Here is a 27,932-nt window from a genome sequence, read left to right as displayed (position 1 = left end):
GTGACTTAGACTGCTGTCCCTGTGGGTGTTCCACTTCAAGTGTTGGTGCATCCTGGCGCCGTCGATCAGAGATTTATGGTAGCAGTGTCCACGCGGGACGCGCATGCGCAGTAGGTGTCTCGCAGTGCTGTTGGTGCCGCATCTAGCGTGTGCACGACCTGAGCCCTCCAGTCCCTTCTCAACCGTCCTCGGCTGAAGACGGAGCTCGCCAAACCTTTAAAAAAGATACAAGTTTAAATAATTAGTTAATCTTTTACAAGTTATAGTTAGTGTTAGTGATAGTTTTAAGGGGAAAAAAAAGTTTACTTTCCCAGTTTATCCTCCCCGCTCCGGGGTCAGTTAACCGTCAGAGATGCCTGGCTCCCCAGGCTTTAAGCGATTGCGGCTTTTGCCGCAAAGTAATGCCTGTTTCGGATGGGTACTCTTTGTGTGTCTGATGTCTTGGGGAGACGCATATCCTGCAAAAATGCACCCACTGAAGTAATCTGAACACAAGAGCCCGGCGTGACCAAGATCTCTGCTTGAAAATGATACTGATGGAGAAACTTCCCCAACCAGACCAGTGGACCTCCTTTCCAGGCCCTCGCCCCTCCTGCCACAGGGACAGGAGACACGCCTTCCTCTAACATACCGAGGAAGAGTGCACAGACATCTCCTCAGAGAGCACCGCGGAAAAATAGGCAGTCTCTTGCCAGTTTGCTACTGCTGATGCTGACACATGCTTGGGTGAGCGCCTATGACACTCCGGGCTCCGCCAAGTCCTGAGCGAAGGAGATGGTGTTGAGGCACAGATGGCAACATGCCTCCTGCACAGCACCGAATTCACCCATAAGGGACCAGTGCCCAGCGTCTCCTCAGGCATCATGCATCCGCCCCTGGCACCGATATCGCAGTTGGCACTGGCTGAGAAAACCAAGTCGGCACTGATGGCGCCCACTAAATCAACGCTACATCTGATGGCACCAATGTCAGCACTGACAAGAGTGCCCCCATCAGTGTTGACAGAATTTACTGCAACAAAGAGACTTGGCTATGTCATTGGCACTGCAGTCCCCACTACTTGGTACCAAGTAAGTTATAGAGGAGATTCCCATACATCTGATGGTGCAATACACTCGTCCACTGATGACAGTAATGATGTGCAGGAACCATGCACTTTCTCGCTGCACCACTCATCACCGAAAGACCGATGACCAACTTGGTGCCAGATGGATCCTAAATACCCTCATAGGCAGCTGGCCCAACCGTGGGTGTACCCACTAATGGCTTTCCCAATGCAATGAGCACATTGGGAACCCTGGGCAATTTACTGGGGCCCCAATCCAGGCCAACCACTGCTCATAGAGGCGAGCTGAGATCTAATCCCATGTCTCCCACCCTGCAACCAACGGAGGCTCAAGATGTTGGGGCCAACACAGAAACAGCCACTGATCAGGAAGTGACATCGCCTGCTCACAATTCTTCCTCCTCCCCGGATGAGGCAATCATGCCACTGCCGCCTACCTCAGAGAATGACTTCAAACAGTTCCAGGAACTGTTTAAGCGGGTTGCCCAATGCGAGGACATCCCATTGGAGGAAGTGTAGACAAACCAACACAAGCTGGTACAAATCTTACAACCTTCATCAACTTCCAAAATCGCTCCTCCCATCAATGATGCGATCTTAAAACCAGCAGAGACAGTCTGGCAGACACCAGCCTCAATTCTGCTGACATGCAAAAGGGCGGACAGAAAGTATTATGTCCCCGCCAAAAGGAGGGAGGACTTCCTCTTCTCACACCCACTTCCCAACTTGTTGGTGGTCGATGCTGCTAATCAACGTGGCAAACAACAACAGTTTAGATCGACCCCACAAGATAAAGAACACAAGAGGCTCGACCTCTTTGAACAAAAAATTTACTCCTCTGCGACATTACAATTCCGAGTCGCCAACTATTCGACCTTGCTGACTAAAAACGATTATGATAATTATGGGAAACTCAGCTTGTTCACAGCAGAGCTCCCCAAGTAGAAACGATCACAATTCCAGGCCATTGTAAATGACGGTCAACTCATAGCTAAAACAGCCCTCCAAGCATCTTTGGACGTCGCGGACAAGGCAGCCAGAACCACGGCCATTGCCATAGACGTGCACCAGGCATCCTGGTTACAATCCTCTGGCATACCTAAAGAACTCCAAACCAAGGTCGAGGACCTACCTTACGACCGAGAGAAGCTCTTTTCGAACAAGACAGATGAGGTGCTCCACTCATTGAAGGATTCTCGAGCCGCCCTTCGCACTTTGGGGAATCTATACTCCACCTGTGAAGAGAAGACGATACCAGCCTTATCAGAGGAACAGGGATTCCTCTATCAGCTGACAGCAACAACAGCAACAATATGAGTACCAAAGACATCGCCAATGGTCGCAGTAATGGAGAGCACCTCAAGCTCAACCATCGACTTCTCAGTTGGCTTCACCCAAGCCACAATTTTGAAGTTTTCATCAAGGGTCTGGACGACCTCCCTAACCAGGCAGCGTTTTCACCCGATCCGTCCCCATACTTTTGATATTACCTTCGCCCATTCTACCACATCTGGGCATCAATAACCATGGACCAATGGGTGTTAGAGATCGTACGAACAGGATATACCATCCCCTTTACCTCCCGACCACCTACCCCATCCCTCTTCAGGGACCCTTCTCACGAGCACCTGTTATGACAAGAAGTCAATCATCTTCTACAACTAGGTGCCGTGGAACGAATACCTTTGCAATACATGGAGAAGGAGTTCTACTCCCACTACTTCTTGACCCAGAAGAAGAATGGGGACTGAAGACCTATCTTGGATCTCAGGAAAGTCAACAAGTTCGTATGCACTCAAAATTTAAAAATGATAACACTGGGCATGATACTTCAAGCACTGCAAAAGGGAGACTGGTTTTCAGCCCTCGACCTCCAAGATGCTTATTTTCATATTACTATACACCCCGCTCACAGGAAATTCTTGCATTTCACAGTAGGACATGAACTCTTCCAGTACAGAGTACTATCTTTCGGCCTATCCACTGCACCAAGGGTTTTCTCCGAAACCCTAGCGGTAGTAGTGGCATATCTACGCAAACAGGGAATAATGATTTTCCCTTATCTGGACGATTGCCTTCTCAAAGGTCCAACTCAACAAGAAGCACTGGACTTGGTCCAGACGATGATCATGCTATTCAGGGATCTAGGACTATAGATAAATGAATGAAAATCCACTCCAGTCCCTGTCCAACAACTGGACTTCATAGGGGCACATCTCGATGCCATAGAAGCCAAGGTATCCCGGCCCCTGAACAGATTCACAACTCTGACAAATCATAGAATATTAGGGTTGGAAGAGACCTTAGGAACTCATCTAGTCCAATCCCCTGCTCAAAGCAGGATCAACACCAACTAAATCATCCCATAGAATGCTATCTCAGAGGTAAGAGTCAGCCTCCAAATACTGGCTCATACTGTCCTGCAACTGCTAGGGTACACTTCAGTCTTCCTGTACAGTCTATAACAGATTTAAAAGTAGCCATACTTGAACCAAAAACTTTAGAAACAGACTTCAAAGAGAAACTGCAGAACTAAAATTCATTTGCAAATTTAATACAACTAATTTGGGCTTGAATAGGGACAGGGAGTGGATGGCTCACTAAAAAAGCAACTTTGCCTCTCCTGGAATTGACACTTCCTCATCAATTATTGGGAGTGGACTACATCCACCCTGATTGAATTGGCCCTGTCAACACTGGTTCCCCACTTGTGAGGTAACTCCCTTCTCTTCATGTGTCAGTATAATAATGCCTGCATCTGTAATTTCCACTCCATGCATCTGAAGAAGTGGGTTTTTTACCCACGAAAGCTTATGCCCAAATAAATCTGTTAGTCTTTAAGGTGCCACCAGACTCCTTGTTGTTTTTGCTAGGATACATGGCAGCCACAACGTTTGTGGTACGACACACATGACCACATATGCGCTTCCTACAGGGCTGGCTGAGCTCGGTATACATACCCAGCAAGCACAGCCTGCACAAACAACTTACAGTACCATCCCCTGTCCTGGACTCTCTCTACACTGATGGACAAGACCAGAAAATATATGCATGGGTATCCCGTTCCATCAGGAATCCCCTTCAATAATAATCATGACAGACGCCCATATGCACCTGCACATAGTTCAAGGCAAATGGTTTCCTGCGGAGACTCAGTTACACAATAAATCTACTAGAACTATGTGCAGTCCGCAACACCTGCAGACACTTCCTGCCATAAGAACGAATCCATTCGCATCATGACCAACAACACTGACTGCATGTTTTACATCAGTTGACAAGGGGGTGCTCAATCTCACTCGCTGTGCACTGAAGCCATGAAACTGTGGAACTGGTGCATACACAACATAAACATTTTGGCTTCCTACCTTCCCGGCTGTCAGAACGTGATGGCGGACATGCTAAACAGGTACTTCTCTCGAGACCACAAATGGGAAATGAATGGGAGAGTTTTGCTCTCTGTTTTCCACCGGTGGGGAACTCCCATCATCGACTTGTTCGCATCCCCAACAAACAGCAAATGCTCAATGTTCTGCTTGAGAGTGGGGATTGGACCGCAGTCACTGGGGGACGCCTTTCTCATCACATGGGATGCACAACTCATGGACGCTTTCCCACAGATTCCAATGATATCATGCGTTATACTCAATATACGAACAGGCAAGGCCAAGGTTATCCGCATAATCCCTACACGGCCCAGACCAGCATGGTACCTTTACCTGATGCTGATGGCGATATGCGCCCCCTCGAGCTCTCCCTGATCATCTGGATCTACCGTTTCAGAACAACAGTCTCACTCTTCACTCAAATCCGGAGAAATTTCACCTACAGTCGTGACTCCTACATGGTTCCATCATGGCGAACTAGCCTGCTTGGAACAAGTTAAACACGTGTTGTTAAACAGCAGGAAAGTGACCACGCATAATACTTACCTTCAAAAATAGAAGAGATTCTCCTCCTGGTGTCAAGAAAAACACTTGACATCCTCCACAGCGCCACTACAATTAGTGTTGAAATACCTACTGGAGCAGAAACGCTTTGATTGAGCTCGTTGCTAAACCCAAGTCCATCTTGCGGCCATTACTGCATTCCATCATGAGATAGATGGGAACTCGATCTTCACGCAACCAATTACTAAACGCTTCCTCACAGGTCTCCAGAATATTTACCCAGAAGTTCACCAGCCTACCCCAGCTGGTGACCTAAGTTCCCTGTAAGCTGTGCGGCCGTGCAACAGCCTTCTTAGCGCTGTGCAGGCACTCAGGGAACCCACCAGGGGAGAGGCATCCCTCCCCCGGCCCCAACCTGCCGTGGCTGGGGCGCCCCTACCCTGGCCAGAACCCTGCCATGGCCGGGATGGCCAGGCCTGGACCCAGCCGTAGCCGCGGCGGCCCTCCCCCGGCCCGAATCCACCGAGCCCAGGTGCTTCTGTAGGGAGAGAGAGAGAGAGCTGGGAGGAGTCTCCTCTCTCTGCCGTAGCCCCGGAGCACCCTCCTGCACCCCAAACCCCTCATCCCTGGCCCTACCCCAAAGCCCGCACCCCCAGCTGGAGTCTACACCCCCTGCACCCAATCCTCTGCCCCAGCCCTGAGCCCCCTCCCACACTCCAAACCCCTTGGCCCCACCCCTACCACATTAATTTTGTTATGTGCACCAATATGGAGGCGATGTGTCACACATCGCCTCCGTATTGGTGCACGTAACAAAATCCATTCCGCACATGGGTGGGAAAACTTAGCGGGGACACTGTCTGGGAACTCAATCAGGTGTTGAAATGCCTCACCAGACCGCCATTTGAACCCTTAGCCACCTGTTCCCTGCTGCATTTATCCATGTAAGTGACCTTTCTGGTTGCCATTATTTCCGCCAGACGGAGAGTGAGTGAGATCGGGGTGCTCATGTCCGATCCTCCCTATGCAATATTTTTCAAAGACAAGGTCACATTATGCCAGCACCCAAAATTTCTACTGAAGGCAACATCATCCTTCCATATAAACTAACCAATCCATCTTCCTACATTCTATCCCAAGCCTCATGAGACTCCAACAGATGTCAGGTAAGCATAAGCGTTTTACCTGGAAAGGACCAAACCTTTCTGGAAATCTCCTAGACTTTTTGTTTCTACTACCGAGCGTTCGAAAGGCTGCATAATATCCATTCTGAGATTGTCTAAATGGATCTCCTCCACATGCATTCAACAGCGCTGTCATATTCGGAACACGGATCCTCCTGCACACATCCGAGCACATTCAACACAATCTGTTTCTACCTCGATAGTGTTCCTCAACAATGTAGAGATTTGTAGGGCGGCTATTTGGGCCTCTGTCCACACATTCACTGAGAACTATGCAGTCACTGAAGACTCCAAGGCTGACGCCATCATTGGCCTAACCGTACTTACCTCTATGACTCAAATGATCCCGAAGTCGCTCCTGCTTTCTGAGGGCATTGCTGTACAGTCACCTGAAGTGGAATACCCACAGGGATAGCACTCGAAGAATCATAGACTTTAAGGTCAGAAGGGATGTAGCCTATAGGATTAACCTGCTTGCTTGTGTCTGTCTGTCTGTGTGTCTATCTATCTATCTTTTTCTTATAGTTTAAGTATTTGGTTTCTTGTAGTAGGTTTATAAATTTATATTAAAAGTAAGTTTGGCTGTAATGCAAGAGACCTACAGGCCATATTCTGTATGTTAAGCTAAAGCAAAATTAGCATATCTATATTAGGACCTTTTACTCAGAAAGCAAAGTTGACCTTTATCTTGTTATCCAAATAGATAAAGTACCCATGCCTATGTCTAAGATCTTTACCTAGACCAATAGACAATGAAGAATGGCATAGGGGATTTTTCAATGTTGTACCCACAGACTTAACAAGTACACCACAAGAGATTGATGTGCGTATATATCTGTCATCAATACGCACATACATATTAGCCTATGGGGTAAGCGTACCCTAACATTCTGTGGGTGAAGAATGAAATTTGGGCATAAGAGGAAGGATTTCCGGCACTTTGCCCTATAAAAGAGGTGACATACCTTGATAGAGTACTCCATCTCCATTCTTACTTACTCCAATTCCATTCTCACTTTTCTCTATCACTCCATCTCCATTTCTATTCTTACTTATTCTATTTCTACTCTCTCTATTCTATCTATCTACGATGACTGCTACTATTAGTAGGCTATATTTGTTCTTCTTAAACTTTAAGTTTCAACGGAACTAGGCTAAGCTTGGTTTCCCTAAGTTTTATTCTTAGTTTGTTTATTAGGTTTTGATTTTAGGTTTAAGTTAGTCAAGTAAACCCTAGTCAGCTTTGATAGCTCTTAGCATTTTCTAAGCACTGCATCCCTCACTCAAGAATTGAGAAACCTGAACTGCAAGGCTGGACTTGTGTCTCTTACCACCAAGTTATCAAGGAAGGGTGTGAGTATATTAACCAAAGCTTTGTTGCATATAATACTATATTATCGTATGTATATTTTAAATAGCAGAGTAATGCAGTTGTAACTTTGTAACTCTGATTATTTTATACTTACTATTATTGATTTTAATAAAAAGTCTTTACGACTATATCTGACTCAGTGTGGGCTTCCTGTCATACCCCTGAGGTTCCTTTGTAAATTCTGTGGAGCCTGATTAGTGACAAGAACTTTTATCTTCTGATCAAACAGATTGGTGAGCCTAAGACCCATACTAATTAATATTAATGATTAAGTATTATTAATATTAATTAATAAAATTAAATTAATTAAACTAATAAATTAAATTCCCATATTATCCAAATTAATATTATTAGTACACCCTAAATCAGGCTACAGGAACCATTATGAGCGTCTAGTCTGACCTTCTGCACAACGCAGGCCACAGAATCTCACCCACCCACTCCTTTATCAAACCCCTAACCTATGTCTGAGCTATTGAAGTCCTCAAATCGTGGTTTAAAGACTTCAAGGTGCAGAGAATCCTCCAGCAAGTGACCCTTGTCCCACGCTGCAGAGGAAGGCGAAAACCCCCCAGGGCCTCTGCCAATCTGCCCTGGAGAAAATTCCTTCCTGACCCCAAATATGGCAATCAGCCAAACCAAAGAAGAGAAAGTTACTCACCTTGTGCAGTAACTGAGGTTCTTCGAGATGTGTGTCCCTGTGGGTGCTCTACTACCTGCCCTCCTCCCCTCTATTATGGAGTTCGCAGTTTGGACTCTATGGTAGAGAAGAACTGGAGGGTTCAGGTCATGTGTGTGCTAGACGCGGCACCAACAGCACCGCGAGACGCCTACTGCACACATGCGATCCGTGCAGACACTGCTACCATAAATCTCCGATCAACGGTGCCAGGACGCACTGACACTGAAGTGGAGCTGAGCACTCACAGGGACACATGTCTCGAAGAACCTCAGTTACTGCCCGAGGTGAGTAACCTTCTCTTACTGCTTGATATCTGTCTTTCAAGGATGTTGTTTTAGCATAACCCTCTGTGTGGCCTGTTTTTGCCAGGTTGTTTGTCTTTACTTGTAACTTTTTGAGGGTGTCACTCAGCACTACAATATTGTCAGCAAAGTCTGTCTTCTAGACATTTGCCATCTTCCCACCTTATACCAGTTTTTATGTTGTTAATACTGTATACTTCTTCATTACCCAGTCTGTGGCAATCCCACACAACAGCAGTGATAATAGGCAGCACCTTTTCACGCCAGTGTCCACGTTGAACTATTTTGTTATCCGGTTGTTCACCCTTACAGAGCACTTGGCATTTCTGTACATGTCCTTGATGATGTTGACGACTTTAGCTGGGGTCCTGTAGGACTGAATGCAGCCTATTTCTCTCCTCAAAGCTTTGCATCTATTGCCTCTGTCAATCTGTGTAGTATCACACTGCAAAAGGCTTTTCCTACAACAAAGGGTAATGTGACTCCTCTCCAGTTGTTAGTCAGTAAAATCACCCTTTTTGATATTCTGACAATGATTCCATGTTTCAGCTGGTCAGAAGGGGGTCTCTCTTTCCAAGATTTCATTGCACAGCTCTGTCAATTTTGTTAAGGTGGTGGTATCAAATGCTTTTAGCGTTTCTCCTCTCATTTGATCATCACTCGTCTCTTTGTTACTTTTCAGTTTCTTGATTGTGGCCTGTACTCCTGACACCTTTACTGGACTAAAGTTAATGTGAAGATGCTCAGATTTGCATGTTTCATTGAAGTCTGGTGCTAAAATGGGGCTGGATCTATTGGGGATTTCTTTGAAATGCTCTGCCCATGTACTTTTCATTTCTGTCTCAGTTGTAAGCATTTTTTCATCTTTCCTTTTTATTGGCCCATTTCCTATTCTGAAATTTCCACCCTGGGTTATAATTGGTTTGTAAATGGCTCTGTGACTTCCTATCATAGCAGCAGCTTTAGATTCAACTGCTAGGTCTTCAACCTCTCTTCATTTATCTTTCCCTGCATCACTTTTCACTGCTTTCTTCTTTCTTGTACTCCTTCTTTGCTTTTTTCCAGTATTTCATTGGTCAGATATTGTCATTACACCCCATATTCTTTATGTAAATATGGTTATGATATGGATATGGTGTAACTGAGATATATTTTATGCAAGATGGGTCTTGTAAGGTATCATTGGAAAGGTTATAATTTACTGAATGTGATTATCCAATGTGTATGCATGTATCATTTCTGTATCTAAAGTTAGGAATATTGACTATGTAACAATTACAACTGGGTGTGAAACACCCACCAGACAACAGGCCATGAGCCTTAATGAACCATTGGGAAGAAACAATAAGACCATGAAGGTACTAATCTCTCTCCTCCCTGAGAGGTGTCCTGGCACGTAGCTGTGATACTACCAGGTCAGGTGGTCCTGTCACCTGGTACTAACATTATTTTGGACTTCTAGTAATTTTCTGCTAAAAGGAGGGGGAGGTCAAGACTGGGAAACAAAAGATTCACGCCTTATGTGAATCTTATGTAAGGCAGGGGAATAAGGAAAACAGGACTCTTCTCTATTGCCTTCCTGCCCAAAAAGAAAGACTGCTGAAAGTACCTGAAGAGACAAAGGAACGGAGCGGTGGGAAAGGCAAAGGCTGAGTCCAGATCAAGACAGGAGTCTAGTCTGTAAAGAGAAATAACTGGAACTCTAAGCTACAGAAACTCTGCAACTTGCCTAAAACAACATTTAGGGTGAGAAATTATTTCTTGAAACCAGTCTTTTTAAGATCTTAAGCTTAGTATGCATGTTTTGTTTTATTTGCTTGGTAATCTGCTTTGTTCTGTTTGCTATCCCTCGTAATCACTCTAAATCTTCCTTTTATAATTAATAAACTTCTTTTTGTTTATTATTAAACCCAGTTTGTGCAATTTGTAACTGGGGGAAGAGGGGAAGAAGTTGTGCATAACTTCCTCCACATTGAGGGAGGGGGCAAATTTATAAACTTACGTTGTATAGATTTCTCTACAGCGCAAGACAATTTTATTTTGAGTGTACTTTCCAGAGGGGAGCTGCACTTGAGTGCTGGGTGACTTCCTAGCTGAGTCTTCTCATAGAGAGCTGTTTGCAGACTCTGTGATTCTACAGCTAGTGCGTCCCTGTGTGTGTGTGTGTGTGTGTGTGTGTGCGCGCTGCCAGAGGCCGGAGAGCCTAATTCAGCAAAATAAGGAGAGGGAGCCCAGGCTAGTGGAGCCTGCAGGCTCCGTGAAATCCCAGTACATCAGGTGGCGTCCCAGAAACGGGGTCCAACCCATCACAGATATATTAGCAATGTATGTGATGAAACAAATATTTGAAGTCTTTACTGTCTTTTTATAATCCTTGAGGGTTAGAGTTAAGGTGGTTGTTGAAATATCTGTTATGAGATGTATCTAAATCCTTTGCCATCCATGAACCAGGAAATAAGGCAATCTAGTAAAGAGATCCAAGATTAAATAAATAGATGCTGATGTGAATCCTAGAAAACTGGAAGGTTTGCTGGGTGTTACATTCAGACAATCCATGAATACATTTTTTACAGACTTTTTTCTCTTGCCTCAAAATAACAGAATATTTTCCTGTGAACTGCAAGCATTATTGTTAGTGAACTGGAACATCCAGCTCTCTGAGCAGTACTGTCAGGGCAGTCTTGTGGACGTCAAACATGTCACCTTTATAGATCTCTACTTGGTTGGGAAGAAGTGCACCTGGGATGCCTCTGAAGTCCACATTTTTGCTGATGGGCTTTTTCCTGCAGGTTCTGCTTTGGGAACCTTTAATTAAAAAAACAAAAGTGCACTTTGTGCATGTTTTGTGCCATTCACTGTAGAAATTGCTTTTAGGCATATAACTGCACACAATCTATTAAAGTAAGGTTGGTTGTCTTTTCTTTTCTTCTTGCAGATATTTTGCCCAAATCTGAAAAAGGTTATGATGATTTGAGAATCACGGCAGAAGTTTCACCTGACTTGGATGTAGTATCTGTAAGTAAATTTATAAATAGGAAAGTCTTACAAAACCAGTTTTATGCTCTGTTACATCTCTGAAACAACAATTTATGTTAGTGGTCTTATATTATTGCAATAATGAATGAGAAGAGAATTTGACCCATAGAATGATTTGTATGACTTTAGCTCACATATTTGGGGAATGCCCAGTAATACAAATACAGACAAGGAAATTACCTTAGGCTCAGGCATTAAAAATAAATTGGTAATATTACAATAATAATAATAATAATAGTGATTTAGATATTCCTAGCACTGTACAGATATTAATCCTCATAATCCTCCATATGAGATAAATGGGTAGGTGTTGCTCCTAGTTTATGGATGGGAAAACTGAGAAAGGAATGTATTAATTGTTATAGCCAAGTGGGTTCAACTGCTTACTAATATTTGAAAAAATAAACCATGTTGCAAACTATATCAAAATGGCAATATTAACCTATTTGCAACTCTTAACAGAATGTTATAAAAACTTGTATTTTGTCCTATGTTATGAAACTAAATAGATCATAACCAGGGTCACTTTATGACGCACTTGGTATTTACTTTGTGCTGTACAAAGACTACCAGTAGAAGTTTAATACAGTTGCAGAGAAACCACACAAGGGAGCAGTTTGGCATCTAATTTTGCCTCTCATTGGTATCACATGACCAAAACTAACCCTGTAAAGCTAGTCCAGGGACCATAGTCTTGCACTTTAAAATGTGGTTCTATTCTGACAAGTGACTACAAAATATAAAAAGATAATGCCCTATTCAATAAATCTGAGTTCTGTATGAATTTAGTCTGGTTAGTAGCTATCAGATCTTTTTATTACTGTGGTTAGCACTGCAAGAACAGCACAGCTAGGGGGGAGAGAGAGCTGGATCCTATTCTGGCTTCCACAACATCTACTTTAACTAAATTTCAGTTGCCAAATTCTTTCCTCTATTACACCATGATTTTCAGTGAGCTCCATTGTTCACAGATGTAAATGATGGCAGAATGGGAAGACTGTGAGGCTACACAGATGTAACTTGGGCAGAATTGGATCTGCAGAATCTTTATTGCTGGTGATAACGCATTAGCTAGAGAGGACACAAATTTTAGTCAGTTTTACTTATAAATTAAGCACATTTGATCCAGGGGTTACTGAGAGGAAATAAACATGAAAACTCAAAATGTCCTTTTATATTAATGGCCTACTTTTCACATGTGTTGAGTACCTGCAGCTCCCACTGACTTCAGTGGAAGCCACAGGTGCTCACACTTCCACCAAAAAAAAAAAAAAAAGGCATCAGGCCATGCAACTATGCACTTTTCAGGGTGGGAAACACTGCTCCTACCAGAATAATTCCAAGTCATCCTCATTTACAGATGGGAATTTGCTGACCCATGAGAAGCTTTATAAAACTCACAAATTAATCAATAGGCTCCATAGACGTAGTCTAAATATATGTGAAGCAATATTTGACCTTCTTGTGTAACAGACCAATCCAGATCTAGAAGGCTTGGAAATCCACATATGTTCCAAAGTTATTACAAATCTGCCTTTTCAAATCCCAACACTGGAAGAGGAAGCAGGGATATTTCTCTGGGTGCCTTCTGTTCCCATGATGCTACCAGCCAGGAAAGGATATCAGGAGTGAGTCTAGATGGGATGTATGTGTAAATGCATGGTTGGGTACATGCTGGTGCTCTCTTAAAAATGAACACTACATTACCCTGGCTAGAATGTTGGCGATGTCACTGTGAACACTGGGCAGCTGGCCACTCACCTTAGCTGGAAGATGATGACCCCTTGGGACTGTGGAGTGTTGGTAGGTGCAATAGCTGAACACCTCCCCTGTGTTGAACATTAAGTACAGAAGGAAAATCATCATGCTGCTGCACAACTAGTAAGCTAGTACTTTACCCATCCCCCAGCAGAGTAGAGTACCAAATGTGGCCTCAGATGACTGCAGGCTTTAAATCTAATTAATATCACACTTGGACATCTATGACAAACTGCTGCGTCCAGCTACAGAATAGGATATGCTGTCTCCACCCATTTAAGCATAAACCAGATAGGAAACCTGTCCTAGACCACGTTTATAATATAGTGACAACTGAAGGTATACAACATGACAGCCAACATCTTAGTAATTTTTTGTTACTTTGTAGTTAACAAAAATATGAAGTTCTTTTCTGCCATTTCAGTTATATTAAGTTATCGTATTTCTGCCTTTACAGTCTTCTCATGAGAATTTCATCAGTCCAGGTGCAAAATCTTCTTGCTTCCCTTTTACTGTGATGATGACATTGCAATCAACTAAAGATATTCTTCTTGTTATAAGTCTAAAAAGAAAAGTGAATAAATAAATATGATTTGCCCCAAACAAGAGGGCATGTACAATTTTGAAAGGCTGTCTTTGTAATACCAATTTGAATAGCATTTCAAGTTGCTTGTGTTCACTATGCACTAGTTACTTTGGGTTGCATTCTTTTTGTAGGTTGGCTTGAATTGATACTTTTTTATGCTGAAGTACAGATGGTAAGACTCATGGATAGGCTTTGAGGAATGGTATTTATGTGAAGAAATTGAATATGTGCATGTGTCAACAAGCCTTTTTGGCTGTAGAGGGATTGATTACGCAGGGTCTGCACTAATGTATATGGATCCTTATTGAATAAAATAGTACTGGTAACCTTTATCTGCATTCCCACAGATATGAATGAGGCATTGAAGAATGTTGCCAAATATAACTATTCACTTATTTTCTATAATTAAGAGAGAGAGAGAGAGAGAGAGAGAGAGGAAAACAGATCTACTTTTCGGCTTGGCAAGCATCCCAGTTTGTTTTTTACAAAACCCTAAAATATAGTTAAAACCACCTCAGATGCATGATATACTAATGTGTGTTAGCTTGTGTAACTGACAGAGATCTTGTTGTATTTGATGCAAAGATGTCAATACATTGCACTTTGATTAATAGTTTTAATTAAAATAACTTTCTTTCTATCTTAGCCCTTAGAAATTGGATGAAACTGAGCAAAGGAAAATGTTAAGATGAGTTTCTGGAATAATTTCCTAGTGGTGAGCTCTATTATAGTATGTTAGTAGTCTGAAGAGAAACTGTTAATGGTCTGAAGAGAAATAGTAGAAGCCCCATTACATGGATCATTTGAAACTATACTGCACAAAGCATTCACAGATACCCTGTAGGAAGTGATCCTGCTTTGGCAGAGAGATTGGCAAGATGGCCTGATGGACCTTTGCCATTCTAACTTCTGTGATGCTGCAGTGCAGTTTAACATGTATAGAAGTGAATCAGTCATCTTGTATTGCTGTAGTGTTCCAGCCTACTGAAATCTCTTATGTCCAATTTTATTTTTCCCCACTAAAATTTAATATATAACCTCTCAGAACATGTATAATGCTGTGCCAAAACAGCTGTTAACTAGTCATTTCTGGCTATGTATTTCTGCACAACTACATTTACTGGGATTACTCGCTATTTGAAAAATATAAATGGAACTACATTTTTAATACTTATATTTAGAGGTATAACTGTCATTATTTATCAAAAATGTTTTATTAGATTATTAATATATGCTAAGCAATGTACTTTCTGTTTCTTTATGTCTTAGCAATTGTCCATAGGAAAGACTTATTAGTGCAAAAAAGAGGACAGAGATCTGGCAGCCTGGTCTTGCCTAGTTGTGGTAATAACCTTGCAGATTTGGGATTCCTTAGGTCAATAGAAAACTGTCATGTTGTTGCACTGATGCACTTTACCTTGTGGATGCAAACTGATCTGCTTCAACCTTGCCCTGCAAAGAGAGCTGGTATATTGAGCATGGTCTTGGAGGCAGTTGTAGTCTTAGTTTCATGTGAGGAAAAGGGTTTCATGGTGGTTCTCACTGCAGTCATACTGGGTGAAAATGCAGTAAGGAACTACATGGGAAGAAAAAAAGGAAACATATCGAAGTCCAGCACCTTTTGGATCCTTGCATCCAGAGGGAGCCCCTTTGATTTTTTTTTTTTTTTTTTGGAATTCTGCACGTGCACTAGGAACACTGCTAGTGAATTCCAATGCATGGATTGGGGAGGGAAGGAGGATGGGACAGTAGCAGACAATGTATCTTGTTTATGCTGGCAGAAAGCATTGTTTTACTTAACCTTTTACCATATGAAGGTATAATCTCCTACAGTATATATTGGTATAATCGCCTCTCAGTATGGCACACACATACATATATAAATAATATTGCACTTTTGCTGTGGACATGGTTGTTTATTGAAATAGAAATAAGAAACACCAATAAAAAAGCCTTCTCTCTCTCTCTCTCTCTTTCTCTCTGAAATTCAGGACATATACAGTATGCTATTTTATTTTGATTATAAGATAGTGTGTGGTAATTATGCATTATATCCTATGCTGTGGTATATATACTATATGTAGGCAGATTGGAAGTCACCTCTCCTTACTGAATAACACAAGGAGTTTCCACAATTTGAATAAACTCACAGTAGAAGGAACCATGCCAGACAAAACAGTTCAAAATATTCAAATATATATCAAAATGTATTAGCTTTTTATATACAAAATATTCATGACTGTTGCTTATCCTTTTTGTGGGCAGTTTTAAACAGGAATTTTGTCTTTTCTAAAGAAGGGGCCCAGAAATCTATTTTGTGTATTTCAATCTGTCATCAGAGTGATAAGTTCTTTACAGTTAACTCACTATTTAGCTAGTTGGTGGTGGGAGGGTAATACTGCATTCATTGTGTTCACTCATTCATGTGTGATACAGCATTTGCTCCGTTTTCATCTTTTTCTTCACAGCAAGCCATTGACAGTGAGGTGAGAGCAGAGGCAGTTCCTTCAGTCACAGTAAAGGTATTGTGCTTAGCTCAAACTGTAGCACTTAAAACGCTAGCAACAAATTTCAGCAAACCTTTCACATTTGTTATCCCTTTTACTTATGTCATGGAAATGAGAATAGAGCTTGAAATGCCATATATATTTACAATTTTATCTCCTTTTTTTGGTGTGGGATGGGAACTTTTTTCTAACTTCCTGCCAAAATTGTAGAGTGATTAGCAAGTTTTATATATCTTCTGTGTTAATTTGTTTTTAAGGAAAAGTCAGATAAAAGATATGTAAAGACTATGGAGTGGAAAGAAGTAGTTTTTGGAGTTTTTCATAGTGGGTGCTTGACAGCATACTCTGTAGTTAAGGATCTAAAACTCTTTCTGTTGGAACTCTGTTTTTGTTTGCTCAGAACTTTTTAGAAATATTCACCTTTGCACAGAGAAAACATTTCAGTTCAACAGGTGAATATTTTTTAGAAAGTCTGAGCAAAATCTCTTCTAATGTCTTTTTAGTTATGAAAGAGTGAAAATAAATAAATTTGTCCTATTTGTAAAATCTTTTTATTCATGCATTTCTTATAGCTACAACAAAAATAGTTTTAATTTGAAACAACATGGTCATAGTCCTCAGTGAAGATTAATGTTTGTGCTTAGTTTTCAAGAAAAGATTTGTGTGCGCGTGTGCATGCGTGCACTGTTATATAATATAAATAATACATTTCTTCTGAGCATTAAATCAAATTGATAGTAATATAACTTCTGAACATGCCACATTAACTTCTAAGATTATTAGCAGAGGAAAATGAAGGCCTTGCTTTTTCATATCTCTACCCATTCTTTCTCTCTCCAGACTGAGAAGCACAGTGACTGATGAGAACAAATCATAGGCTGGATTCTGATATCTTACTCTGATTAAGTAGCACCTTACGCCATGAGTAGATGACTTTTGTAGAGTAAGGTACTATCAGGAAGGGTTATCAGGATCCGAGTCTACATAAGGGAGATTTTAAACATATCATTCAAAACACAGGCAATAAAATTTGCAACAAAACTGTCTTAACATCAGAGGAGAAAATCATGGATGATGAAAAAAACCACCGTTGCCACAAATTTTATGGTCTCAGTAATTTCTTCTGGAATGATCTGTAACTTCTAAACTTTCACTTAAATAAATTTTCTAATTTTTTCCTCTTCTCCTCCATTGGGGGCTTTGCCATTGACTTCAGCGTGGCCAAGATTTCACCCACAGTCGTTGCAATGTAAACTGTTAGAAAATTATCTCCAGCCAAGCACCAGTATTAGTGGTAGAACTGGCCCCTCTCCACTTCTAGTCATGTAAACTGAAGTGTGCACATCAAAGTCTAATTGGGGCTATTTAAATTCTCACATTGTTAACCACAAGCAATTCCTCTATTTTTTTTTTAAATAAGCAAACTGTCCTACCCCACAAAAGTACATGAAAAAAGTTGTTGTTGCAATATTTGTCTCCACTACAAATAATAAACAGTTGTTGCTGGCAACTGGTGCAACTAAAATAGCACTGAATAGTTTGGCTGCTGGTGTAGACAAGGCCAAACTATGTTTAGCTTATCTGTAGTGTAGACAAGCTCTTTTGCACAGCAAAATCAGAAAAAGTGTGGAAGCACAGAATATAAGGTTCTTAAGTTACCACATTGCTCATGAGTAATGTTTTCTGTTCTTGTTTCTCTGGCCAAATGTGTAGCCTAACAGGATATTGTTTGTATGTTGTTGACAAGTTAACATTAACTCTAGACCCTTAACTTCTGCATTTTTGGACTCTTTCTGATATTAACTGTTGTAATAATAATGTTGGGTTAGCATAGTTTTTACAATTTAATTTATTCATTAGAGAAGCTTGGCTAATACTGGGCACATTATGAAAAAAGATAAGCATATATTAAAATAAGGAAATAACAGATCGACTTAATCAGTATGGCTCTGATTCAGCAAAGCTCTTAAGCATGTGAGTAATCCTGTATTTATTCAGCCAAACATTTCAGCACCTGGAATTTAAGCATGTGCTTAAGTGCTTTGGTGAATAGGGATACAAGACTCATGCTTACAGTTGACTATATATCTATATATTTTGGTGAATTGGGACCTATATTAATATTTCTATGTGGCACAAAATATGAGAGACATGAAAAACGGATAATTCTATAAAACAAGGGATAGATGGCAGTCCTAGATGAGATAAAAGGTGTTTTTCCACCTTTAAAACTGCAGGACTAAAATATTAGACGCAGTAATTTAAGGTAGAAATCCCTCAAGCATTTTTTCCTAGCAGTAATCAATCTACTCTATATTTTGGGGATGGCGGGTGGGAGCCATGACCTAGGGCCTTTCCAAAGCCCATTGAAGTCAGCGGAAAACTCCCTTTGACCTGGGCTTTGGATTTGGGCCTTAGTGAACATTTGGATGTTGTATTAGCCTTAGAGAACCACGTCAGGATGGCTGGGTTCCAGTTGAGTTAGTTTACGCTGGTGCTTAAATGCATCCCTATGTTGGAACTTGGTACAGACAAAGACGGCACGGCATCATAGCTAACCACCAAACTTTTTGGGGAAGGGTAGAGGCAGGCCCACCCAGAGGGGGAGGCAAGTGGGGCAGTTTGCCCGAGGCTCCAGGCCCCGTAGGACCCCCACGAGAATATAGTATTCTATAGTATTGCAACTTTTTTTACGGAAGGGACTCCCAAAATTGGTTTGCCCCAGGCCCCCTGAATCCTCTGGGCAGCCCTGGGTAGAGGAGGACTGTTGTTTTGTTATTGGGAGTGCAGATAACTTTTCTTGCTCCTCTTCATCTAATCAGAACATCCGTGCACATAATATAACTTAATCTGGAAAAAAACAGGGCAAAAGCCAAACACTATTGGAAATCAGTACAGATTTATAGATGTATTTATAGACTACTTGGTGGGTAGATTTATAAGATTTAAGCTTTATTTGATGCTGTAAATCAATCTAAATTACACAAGATATTGCAATAAAAATTCCCAGTAGTAAATTTAGATCAATTAGAATGCATCATATTTTCTTACAGGACAATTAATAGTTACTACCAATCATATAAACACACTGATGTCCCTACATCCTACTTTACTGATTTTTAAGTAGAAGCTCTTCTTACAAAATAATTAAATATAGTTGATGGAAAAGCCCTTCTTAATTAATGGAATTTCATATTTTTATGATTTACAAAGTTATCAACCTTGGCTCTTATTGCTATAAGAGAACAGAAAAACTATTCACACATTACATTTGCACAATACAAAATATGTCAGATTAATTCAAACAAGATGACCTCCTGATTGTGTCTGACAAGTTTATGCACAATTTTCAAAATTAAATCTCTCCTTGGGTTCTGTTACAACAATTACCAATATGTATAACCTGGCATGTTTTCTGCAGTGTGAATAGGCTAATAGTTAATGGATTTTAATCCTTCCAAGTGAGTGAAGTTGTGGCTGTTTTGATTGTGATTATGATACATGAAAATCTGTGCAGGAAACACAAACACATAAGTTTGTGGACATTTTTTTCTACTAGAGTTCTAAATAAGAATTGTATTTAATTCTGCAAATAGCCACTGGCCCAGCAGAAAAGGCTTATAAAATTAGATGCTTACAGGTAGTGGGCAAAATCCTCCAGGCCCCTTTATGTCATGAAAAAGGCCAGAGAAGCATAAAAGGAGCCCTAAAGACTCCAGCTGGGAAAAGATTCCCAAGGTGCAGGCTGACAGACTGACAATATCCTGTAGTGTCCTGGACAAATCTTATGGAATTAAGATAAACTTTACTGAATTAAGTTAGATCTTATTGAATTAGGGTTAATACCTTTTTGGTCCATTGTATTAAAAATGCTGCTGTGTTTGTGTTATTATGGAAATGTATCTCTCTTTTCTAGAAGGAGGGGAATGCTAATGTACTTCCACCATTATCAGCCCTTTGAAGCCACCCCACTGGAGAGGTGTATATATACTAGTTCAGACTGGATTCTCCAGGGACCAACAGACAAAGAAAGGATTTTTGGATAAATAGCCTAGTTTTAAACTGTCTTAGGGCCTTCTTCCTTATCCATCAAACGGACAGGACTGCTGATGCACAGAGAGACCTAATTAGGGTGACCAGATGTCCCGATTTTATAGGGACAGTCCTGATTTTGGGGTCTTTTTCTTATATAAACTCCTATTACCCCCCTACCCCCGTCCCGATTTTTCACACTTGCTGTCTGGTCACCCTAGACCCAATCCTTAGCATAGGGTTGGAAGGACTGGGCCTACTGAGGCCCTATGAATCTGGGTGCTTGTTCTGAGCTGAAGCTGTGATGAACTTGTAACCACAGGAATCCCCTTGGGTAGGGATTTGAAGGACTGCTCCAGTCAGAATCTATGTTAGGATTGGGGTGAACTTTGGTAAGCTTATTAGCATGCAGGTAGGTTCTTTTATTGTTTTTAATATGTTTTCTCTGCAGTCCTTTTTTACCTTAAGAATAAAATAGGCTTGTATAGAAAGAACTGTGTGGTATTTATAACAGTTGACAGTCACGCTGCTATCAGTCTCTGAAGAGAAAGCAAGCAGGTGTGCTTGGGCTGCTTGGCTCTCTGCTGGGAATAAAGCATTAGTGGCAGGTAACTGTGCAGGTTGGAAGTACCCTGGTCAGAAGGGAGTGAGATATGGGTCTTCACACAAGAAAGAAAATGGCTGGGAAGTTGGAAGTCTTAGAGTGGATGCCCTTGCTGGACCATTGAGGGGGAATACAGGTGCTATTGCCCTGATCTGTGACACAGGCACAGTGGGAAGTGGCTGCTTCCAAAAGACACCTTTGCAATATGTAGTGGAGGGGTGGCTGGACTTGAGGTGGGCAGGACATGTCACATGCAAGGCAACATCATATAGTGCTTCAGGGATACTTGTCAGAGTTGCAGCCCATTGGATAGCCCTCAGAGGTTGCTGTAATTTAGACAGATGTGTCTAAATTTACGCCAGAACCCTCTCCAGCCCCTGTAGCTTCCCAGGATCAGGAAAGCACAAAGGTGGTTTAAAATATCTCAGTCCCCATTCACCTCCCCTGAGGTTGTGAATTCTGGCTTCACCTTATCAGCACAGTAGAGGATCTTACCCAAAACATGAAGAAAAGCTCTGTATAGCTTGGATGCTTGTCTCTGTCACCAACAGAAGTTGATCCAATAAAAGATATTACCTCACCCACCTTGTCTTAGTAAAAGTAAGAATAGAAAAGTAAGAAAAATATTTGAAATATATTTCTGTTTTATAAGCACGGCATTCACATATAACTTCCCTCTGAATTTAGGTGTCACTATTTTCTCTAACTTTCACAATGTAAATAGATCTACTCAGGCTCAGAGAACTAATTAAACTAACACCAGCAAAGACATTAACTCAGCCCTCTCCAACTCTGTTTGTTTCATTGAGGTTTACACTTCAAAGCATGGAGCAAACTTTGCCTTTTTATGAACACTGCAAATATTACTAAGTATGGACAATGTGAGGCCTTGTCTACACCCAAAACTTGCACCTTTTTCATCAAAATAGTTTTTAAGATTGATTTAGCTAAACCTTTGCAAACCTCTGCATGGGGACTCTTATGTCAGTTTATAAGTAGGTTATATCTGTTTAACTTAGGGTATGTCTACACTACGAGGGTATTTCGATTTCACTTAAATCGAATATGTGGAATCGATATTGCAAAGTCGAACTTGTGTGTCCACACTAAGGACAGTAATTCGACTTTGTGAGTCCACACTAACGGGGAAAGCGTCGACATTGGAAGCGGTGCACTGTGGGCAGCTATCCCACAGTTCCCGCAGTCCCCGCTGCCCACTGGAATTCTGGGTCGAGCCGCCAATGCCTTCTGGGTAAAAAAAAAAAGGGTCGAGGGTGCTTTTGGGTAATTGTCGTCATCCGTCTGTCAATACCGCCCTCCCTCCCTCCCTCCCTGAAAGCGCCGACGGGAAATCAGTTCGCGCACTTTTCGGGTCAGTGACAGCGCGGACGCCACAGCACTGCGAGCGTGGATCCCGCTGCGACCATCGCTGCAGTTGTGGCACTTGTGAACGCCTCGCAGGTTATCATCCACCTTTCCCAGAGGCAGATGCAGATGAACCAGGCGAGGAGGCTACGGCACCGCGGTGAGGGACTGAACTCTGAGAGGGGCACAGACCTCTCACAAAGCATGGGACCCAGCTCCGAGGACATCACGGTGACAATGGGTCATCTGGATGTTGTGGAACGGCGATTCTGGGCATGGGAAACAAGCACTGACTGGTGGGACCGCATAGTGCTGCAGGTCTGGGACGAATCCCAGTGGCTGCGAAACTTTCGCATGCAGAAGGGGACTTTCCTGGAACTTTCTGAGTTGCTGTCCCCTGCCCTGAAGCGCAATGACACCCGGATGCGAGCAGCCCTGACTGTCCAGAAGCGAGTGGCCATAGCCCTCTGGAAGCTTGCAACGCCGGACAGCTACCGGTCTGTCGCGAACCAGTTTGGCGTGGGCAAATCTACCGTGGGGGTTGTTGTGATGCAAGTAGCCAACTCAATCATCAAGGTACTGCTCTCAAAGGTAGTGACCCTGGGAAACGTGGAGGTCATCATAGATGGCTTCGCCGCGATGGGATTCCCAAACTGCGGTGGGGCTATAGATGGAACTCACATCCCTATCCTGGGACCGGACCACCAGGCCAGCCAGTACATCAACCGAAAGGGCTACTTTTCAATGGTGCTGCAAGCACTGGTGGACCACAGAGGACGTTTTACCAACATCAACGTCGGATGGCCGGGCAAGGTTCATGACGCTCGTGTCTTCAGGAACTCTGGTCTGTTTAGACGGCTGCAGGAAGGTATTTACTTCCCGGACCACAAAATAACTCTTGGGGATGTGGAGATGCCTACAGTGATCCTTGGGGACCCAGCCTACCCGCTAATACCCTGGCTCATGAAGCCCTACACTGGCGCCCTGGACTCTGAAAAAGAACTCTTCAACTACCGGCTGAGCAAGTGCAGAATGGTGGTGGAGTGTGCTTTTGGACGTCTCAAGGGGAGATGGAGAACCTTACTCACTCGCTTTGATCTCAGCGAAACCAATATCCCCATTGTTATAGCTGCTTGCTGTGTGCTCCACAATCTGTGTGAGAGCAAGGGGGAGACCTTTATGGCGGGGTGGGAGGTTGAGGCAAATAGCCTGGCATCTGATTACGCCCAGCCAGACAGCCGGGCGATTAGAAGAGCACAGCGGGACGCGCTGTGCATCCGGGAGGCTTTGAAAGCCTGGTTCCACAGTGAGCAGGGTGACCAGTGACTTTTAAGTTTCTGTACAGAGAAGCTGAACCTGCCCCCGTTTCTTTACCCAGTTAAGGATGACTATCCTCTCCAGTTACAGACCCCCTCCACCCCCTTCCAAAAAAATAAATTCAGTTTTATTTTGTTAATGAACACCGTTGTCTTTATTACTGTTTTCGCGGGAATGTTTTAAACCTGGGACGCAGACTGTGGTGGGGAGCAGGTGTAGTGTACTGATGCAAATGATCCTTCTAAACTCCAGGAATGACAGGATTCGCAGTGGCGGACTGGTTGTTTCAACGGAGCCTGCCAGCCCTCCTGAGCGGGACTGCGTGTATGTGGGGGCTATGTGACTTTATGGCAGGGGGAGGAGGGTTACAGATCCCCTGCTGCGTGGCTCTGTGATCCAGGACAAGGACCGCTGCATAACATCTGTAACTGCCCTCCCCCGCCACAAAGTCACAGAGCAACCCCCCCCCCCCCCACGCACAGAACATGAAAACCACTTCCCAGACTGACCAGGGTAACTAGTCACTGCACTGTGTATGTGCCCTGCTGCTGGACCTGCCCCCGCCTCTGTACCCTGGTAAAGGTGACTGTCCTGTCCAATTACCAAGCCCCTCCCCCCCCCTGCAGACAGACACTCTCCCTCAAAACAGCATGACTGAAACAGTAATGAACAAAAACGTATTTTTTATTAACAACCACACATGAAACTGGGGGGTGAAACTTGGACGGGGGCTTGCTTGAGGCGGCCAGGAAAGGACTTTTCAAATTTTGGGGAATGACAGCCTTCTGGTGCTTGAGCAGTCTACAGGGGTGGAGTGAGAGTTTTCACGGACTCTTCCGCCCCTCCTTCTTTGGACTTTGGGCGAGAGGGGTATGGGACTTGGTGGCGGGGGAGTGCGGTTCCTGATAGACTGCAGCGGGGCTCTGTCCTCCTGCCTCCGTTCCTGCAGAACATCAACAAGGCGCCGGAGCGTGTCCGTTTGCTCCCTCAGAAGTCCAAGCAGCGTTTGAGTCGCCTGCTGGTCTTCCTGCCGCCACCTCTCCTCACGTTCCATGTGTGTCCAGTGCATTTGGGACAAATTCTCCCTCCACTGGTTATGCTGTGCTGCCTGGGCTCGGGAGCAGCCCATAAGTTCAGAGAACATGTCCTCTCGCGTCTTCTTCTTCCTCCGCCTAATGTGCGCTAGCCTCTGGGAGTGTGATTCCAGGCTGGGTTGGGAGACAGTTGCAGATGTGGCTGTGGGAATGAGGAAAAGGCAGTGAATTCCTCCGAAAGATAAATGTAGTTGTGAATCAAGAACCTTGATTCACAAGAACCTAGTCTTTCTCTGTGAACAAGACCATGAACCACACCTATCACATGCGCACTGAGGACAAGGTCGAATTTTCGAACCTCGCCTTCAGTGCCTGGGCTTTTGCACTGCCGATCTGGGAACCGGGGCAGGACACGGTACTCTCTGTAGCAGGCAAAGATGATAAGCCGTAGACTTGTTGCAGATTAAAACTTTAGGAGTACCACTGGCCACCTTTCACATTGAAAGCAATGCCAGTCTGTGCTGCCAGCAATCGGCCAAGCAAGAACTGTGGCCCTGTCCCACCCCCTCGCGGATGTGCCAGGGAAAGATCCCTGGATGCTGACCCTCTCCTGCCCCCACCGCGTGGCTGTAAACCAGCGGTCACAGTTCTGTAAAGGAACTTGTTGCAAGCAGTCCCAATACTAACAGTCCCCTACCTAATTCAAAGCAGGTTGTCATGAGCGACATTACCCTCATGAGGATCCCGGACACCGAGATCCAGAGGATGCTTCGAGAAAGCATGCAGAGACCGGGGCCCTATGCCGCCATGATATGCAAGGCACTGATTCCAGAGTACCTGCTTGTCTCCTGGCGCGGGAACGTCTCGTACTTTGGAGGACCAAGTAAAGCCGCTCTCCCCAGGAACCTGATGAACAGGCTATCCCATTACTTGCAGGAGAGCTTTGTGGAGATGTCTGTGGAGGACTACTGCTCTATCCCCGGACATATAGACCGGCTTTTCATATAGCTGCAGTAGCAGGGACAAAAGAGTGGAGCAGCTTGGGCAGCACAATCATGCACAACCGGACACTGTTTGATTTTTTTATAAATAGTTGTTACTGATTATTTAAGCGCCCAGGGGGAAGAAATCATGAATCAAAGATTGTTATTAGTATTAATATTCAAGTTTTGTAAAAAATAAAGGTGTATATGTTTAAAGCACTTACCGCTTGATCCTTCCCCTGAATCTGTGTCCGGGGAAGGGTTGGCAGGGGAGGGTTGGTAGGGGATCTCTGTAAGGGTGATGAAGAGCTCCTGGCTGTCGGGGAAATCAGCTTGGTAAGCGCTGCCGACTGCCTCGTCCTCCTCATCTCCTTCCTCATCTTCCACGTCCGCTAACATGTCCGAGGAACCGGCCGTGGACAATATCCCATCCTCAGAGTCCACGGTCAGTGGTGGGGTAGTGGTGGCGGCTGCACCAAGGATGGAATGCAGTGCCTCGTAGAAACGGGATGTGTGGGGCTGGGATCCGGAGCGTCCGTTTGCCTGTTTGGTCTTCTGGTAGCCTTGTCTCAGCTCCTTGATTTTCACGCGGCACTGCGTTGCATCCCGGCTGTATCCTCTCTCTGCCATGGCTTTCGAGATCTTCTCATAGATCTTTGCGTTCCGTCTTTTGGAGCGCAGCTCTGAAAGCACGGACTCATCGCCCCACACAGCGATGAGATCCAAGACTTCCCGATCAGTCCATGCTGGGGCCCTCTTTCTATTCTGGGATTGCACGGCCATCTCGGCTGGAGAGCTCTGCATCGTTGCCAGTACTGCTGAGCTCGCCACGCTGTCCAAACAGGAAATGAGATTCAAACTGCCCAGACAGGAAAAGGAATTCAAATTTTCCCAGGGCTTTTCCTGTGTGGCTGGTCAGAGCATCCGAGCTCGGACTGCTGTCCAGAGCGTCAACAGAGTGGTGCACTGTGGGATAGCTCCCGGAGCTATTACCGTCGATTTCCATCCACACCAAGCCTAATTCGATATGGCCATGTCGAATTTAGCGCTACTCCCCTCGTTGGGGAGGAGTACAGAAGTCGAATTTAAGAGCCCTCTATGTCGAACTAAATAGCCTCGTGGTGTGGACGGGTGCAGGGTTAATTCGATTTAACGGTGCTAAATTCGACATAAACGCCTAGTGTAGACCAGGCCTTAGTCTCGTGCAATTTCTGTGTATAGATATATTTAATTGGAGTTGAAGCACATTTTAAAAACATTGGGCTAAATTCAGGTCTAGTTCAACAACTGCAACTTAATGTTGTACGTACTTCCTGAACTTAGCCCATTACCTTCATATCTATCCTCTTCCTGGCTAATTTTCTCCTTATCCAGGACAGTTAAAATGAGCTTGGACATGCAAACTAGCAGCTGAGACAGTTCCCACTCACGCTAGCTTCTTGCGGCTGCTGTCTGAGTGTTTTTGGTGGAGATCCCTTCATTCTGGAATTTGCTTCCAGCACTAGTCAGGTAGAGCCTGAATATGGAGACCTTTAGGATACTGTGAAAAGCTCATTTGTTTTTTGAAGAGCTTGTTTAAGGAGGTGGTTTGTTTTTTGGGGGGAAATGTCCTTATTTTTCTGGGGAAAAGGCAAAAAATACGTTTTTATATATGCTATCTATGATAGGATGCATTTTATAAATCTGAAAATCAGAATAAATACAAGTTTTATTTTTTATCAGTACATTTTATATGTGAACTTTACTTTGAATGATAGCATGGTTGCTTGAGATGTATAGGGTTTGCACAGACTGAATCTCCACATTACATGTAATGCAGGTATGTTACATATGTGTGTTAGGGGTAATATAACACTGGAAAATAGCTTCTGTATGAGGAGTAGATTCTAACGTTGCTATGCCATTTAAAAAAAAAAAGGGATTCCATGATTTGGTGTTTATTGAGAGTCCTTTTGATGAAAGAAAAATATAGAGTAACACCTTATTTAAATAAATAATTGCCTAATATTTTACTATTTATATTGACTCCTGCCATTATTTTACATTGAAAAACCCAAACAAACTAGATATTTGCAAAATAGAAAACAAATCTAATGTATTGCAATTGGATAAGATAAATTAGTCTTGGCTGAATATTACCAAGGAATTTTGATAAACCATCTCACTTTTTTCCTCTCACTAGCTGTCAAGGCCTACCATTACATTTTCATGGAG

At 43.2% G+C, this 27,932-nt stretch overlaps 1 protein-coding gene across 1 annotated transcript in view; it reads left to right on the top strand.

Moving 5' to 3' along the window:
• BBS9 (Bardet-Biedl syndrome 9) overlaps positions 1–27,932 on the top strand; it is a 240,197-nt gene that overhangs the window by 70,210 nt on the left and 142,055 nt on the right. Inside the window, exons 11-12 of the mRNA XM_065399981.1 lie at positions 11,432–11,511; positions 16,345–16,398. Coding sequence (XP_065256053.1) covers positions 11,432–11,511; positions 16,345–16,398 — 134 coding nt within the window. The remainder of the gene's footprint in view (positions 1–11,431; positions 11,512–16,344; positions 16,399–27,932) is intronic.

Source organism: Emys orbicularis, chromosome 2 (genome assembly GCF_028017835.1).
Source record: "Emys orbicularis isolate rEmyOrb1 chromosome 2, rEmyOrb1.hap1, whole genome shotgun sequence".
NCBI lineage: Eukaryota > Metazoa > Chordata > Testudines > Emydidae > Emys > Emys orbicularis.
This window is presented reverse-complemented; position numbering and strand designations above follow the sequence as displayed.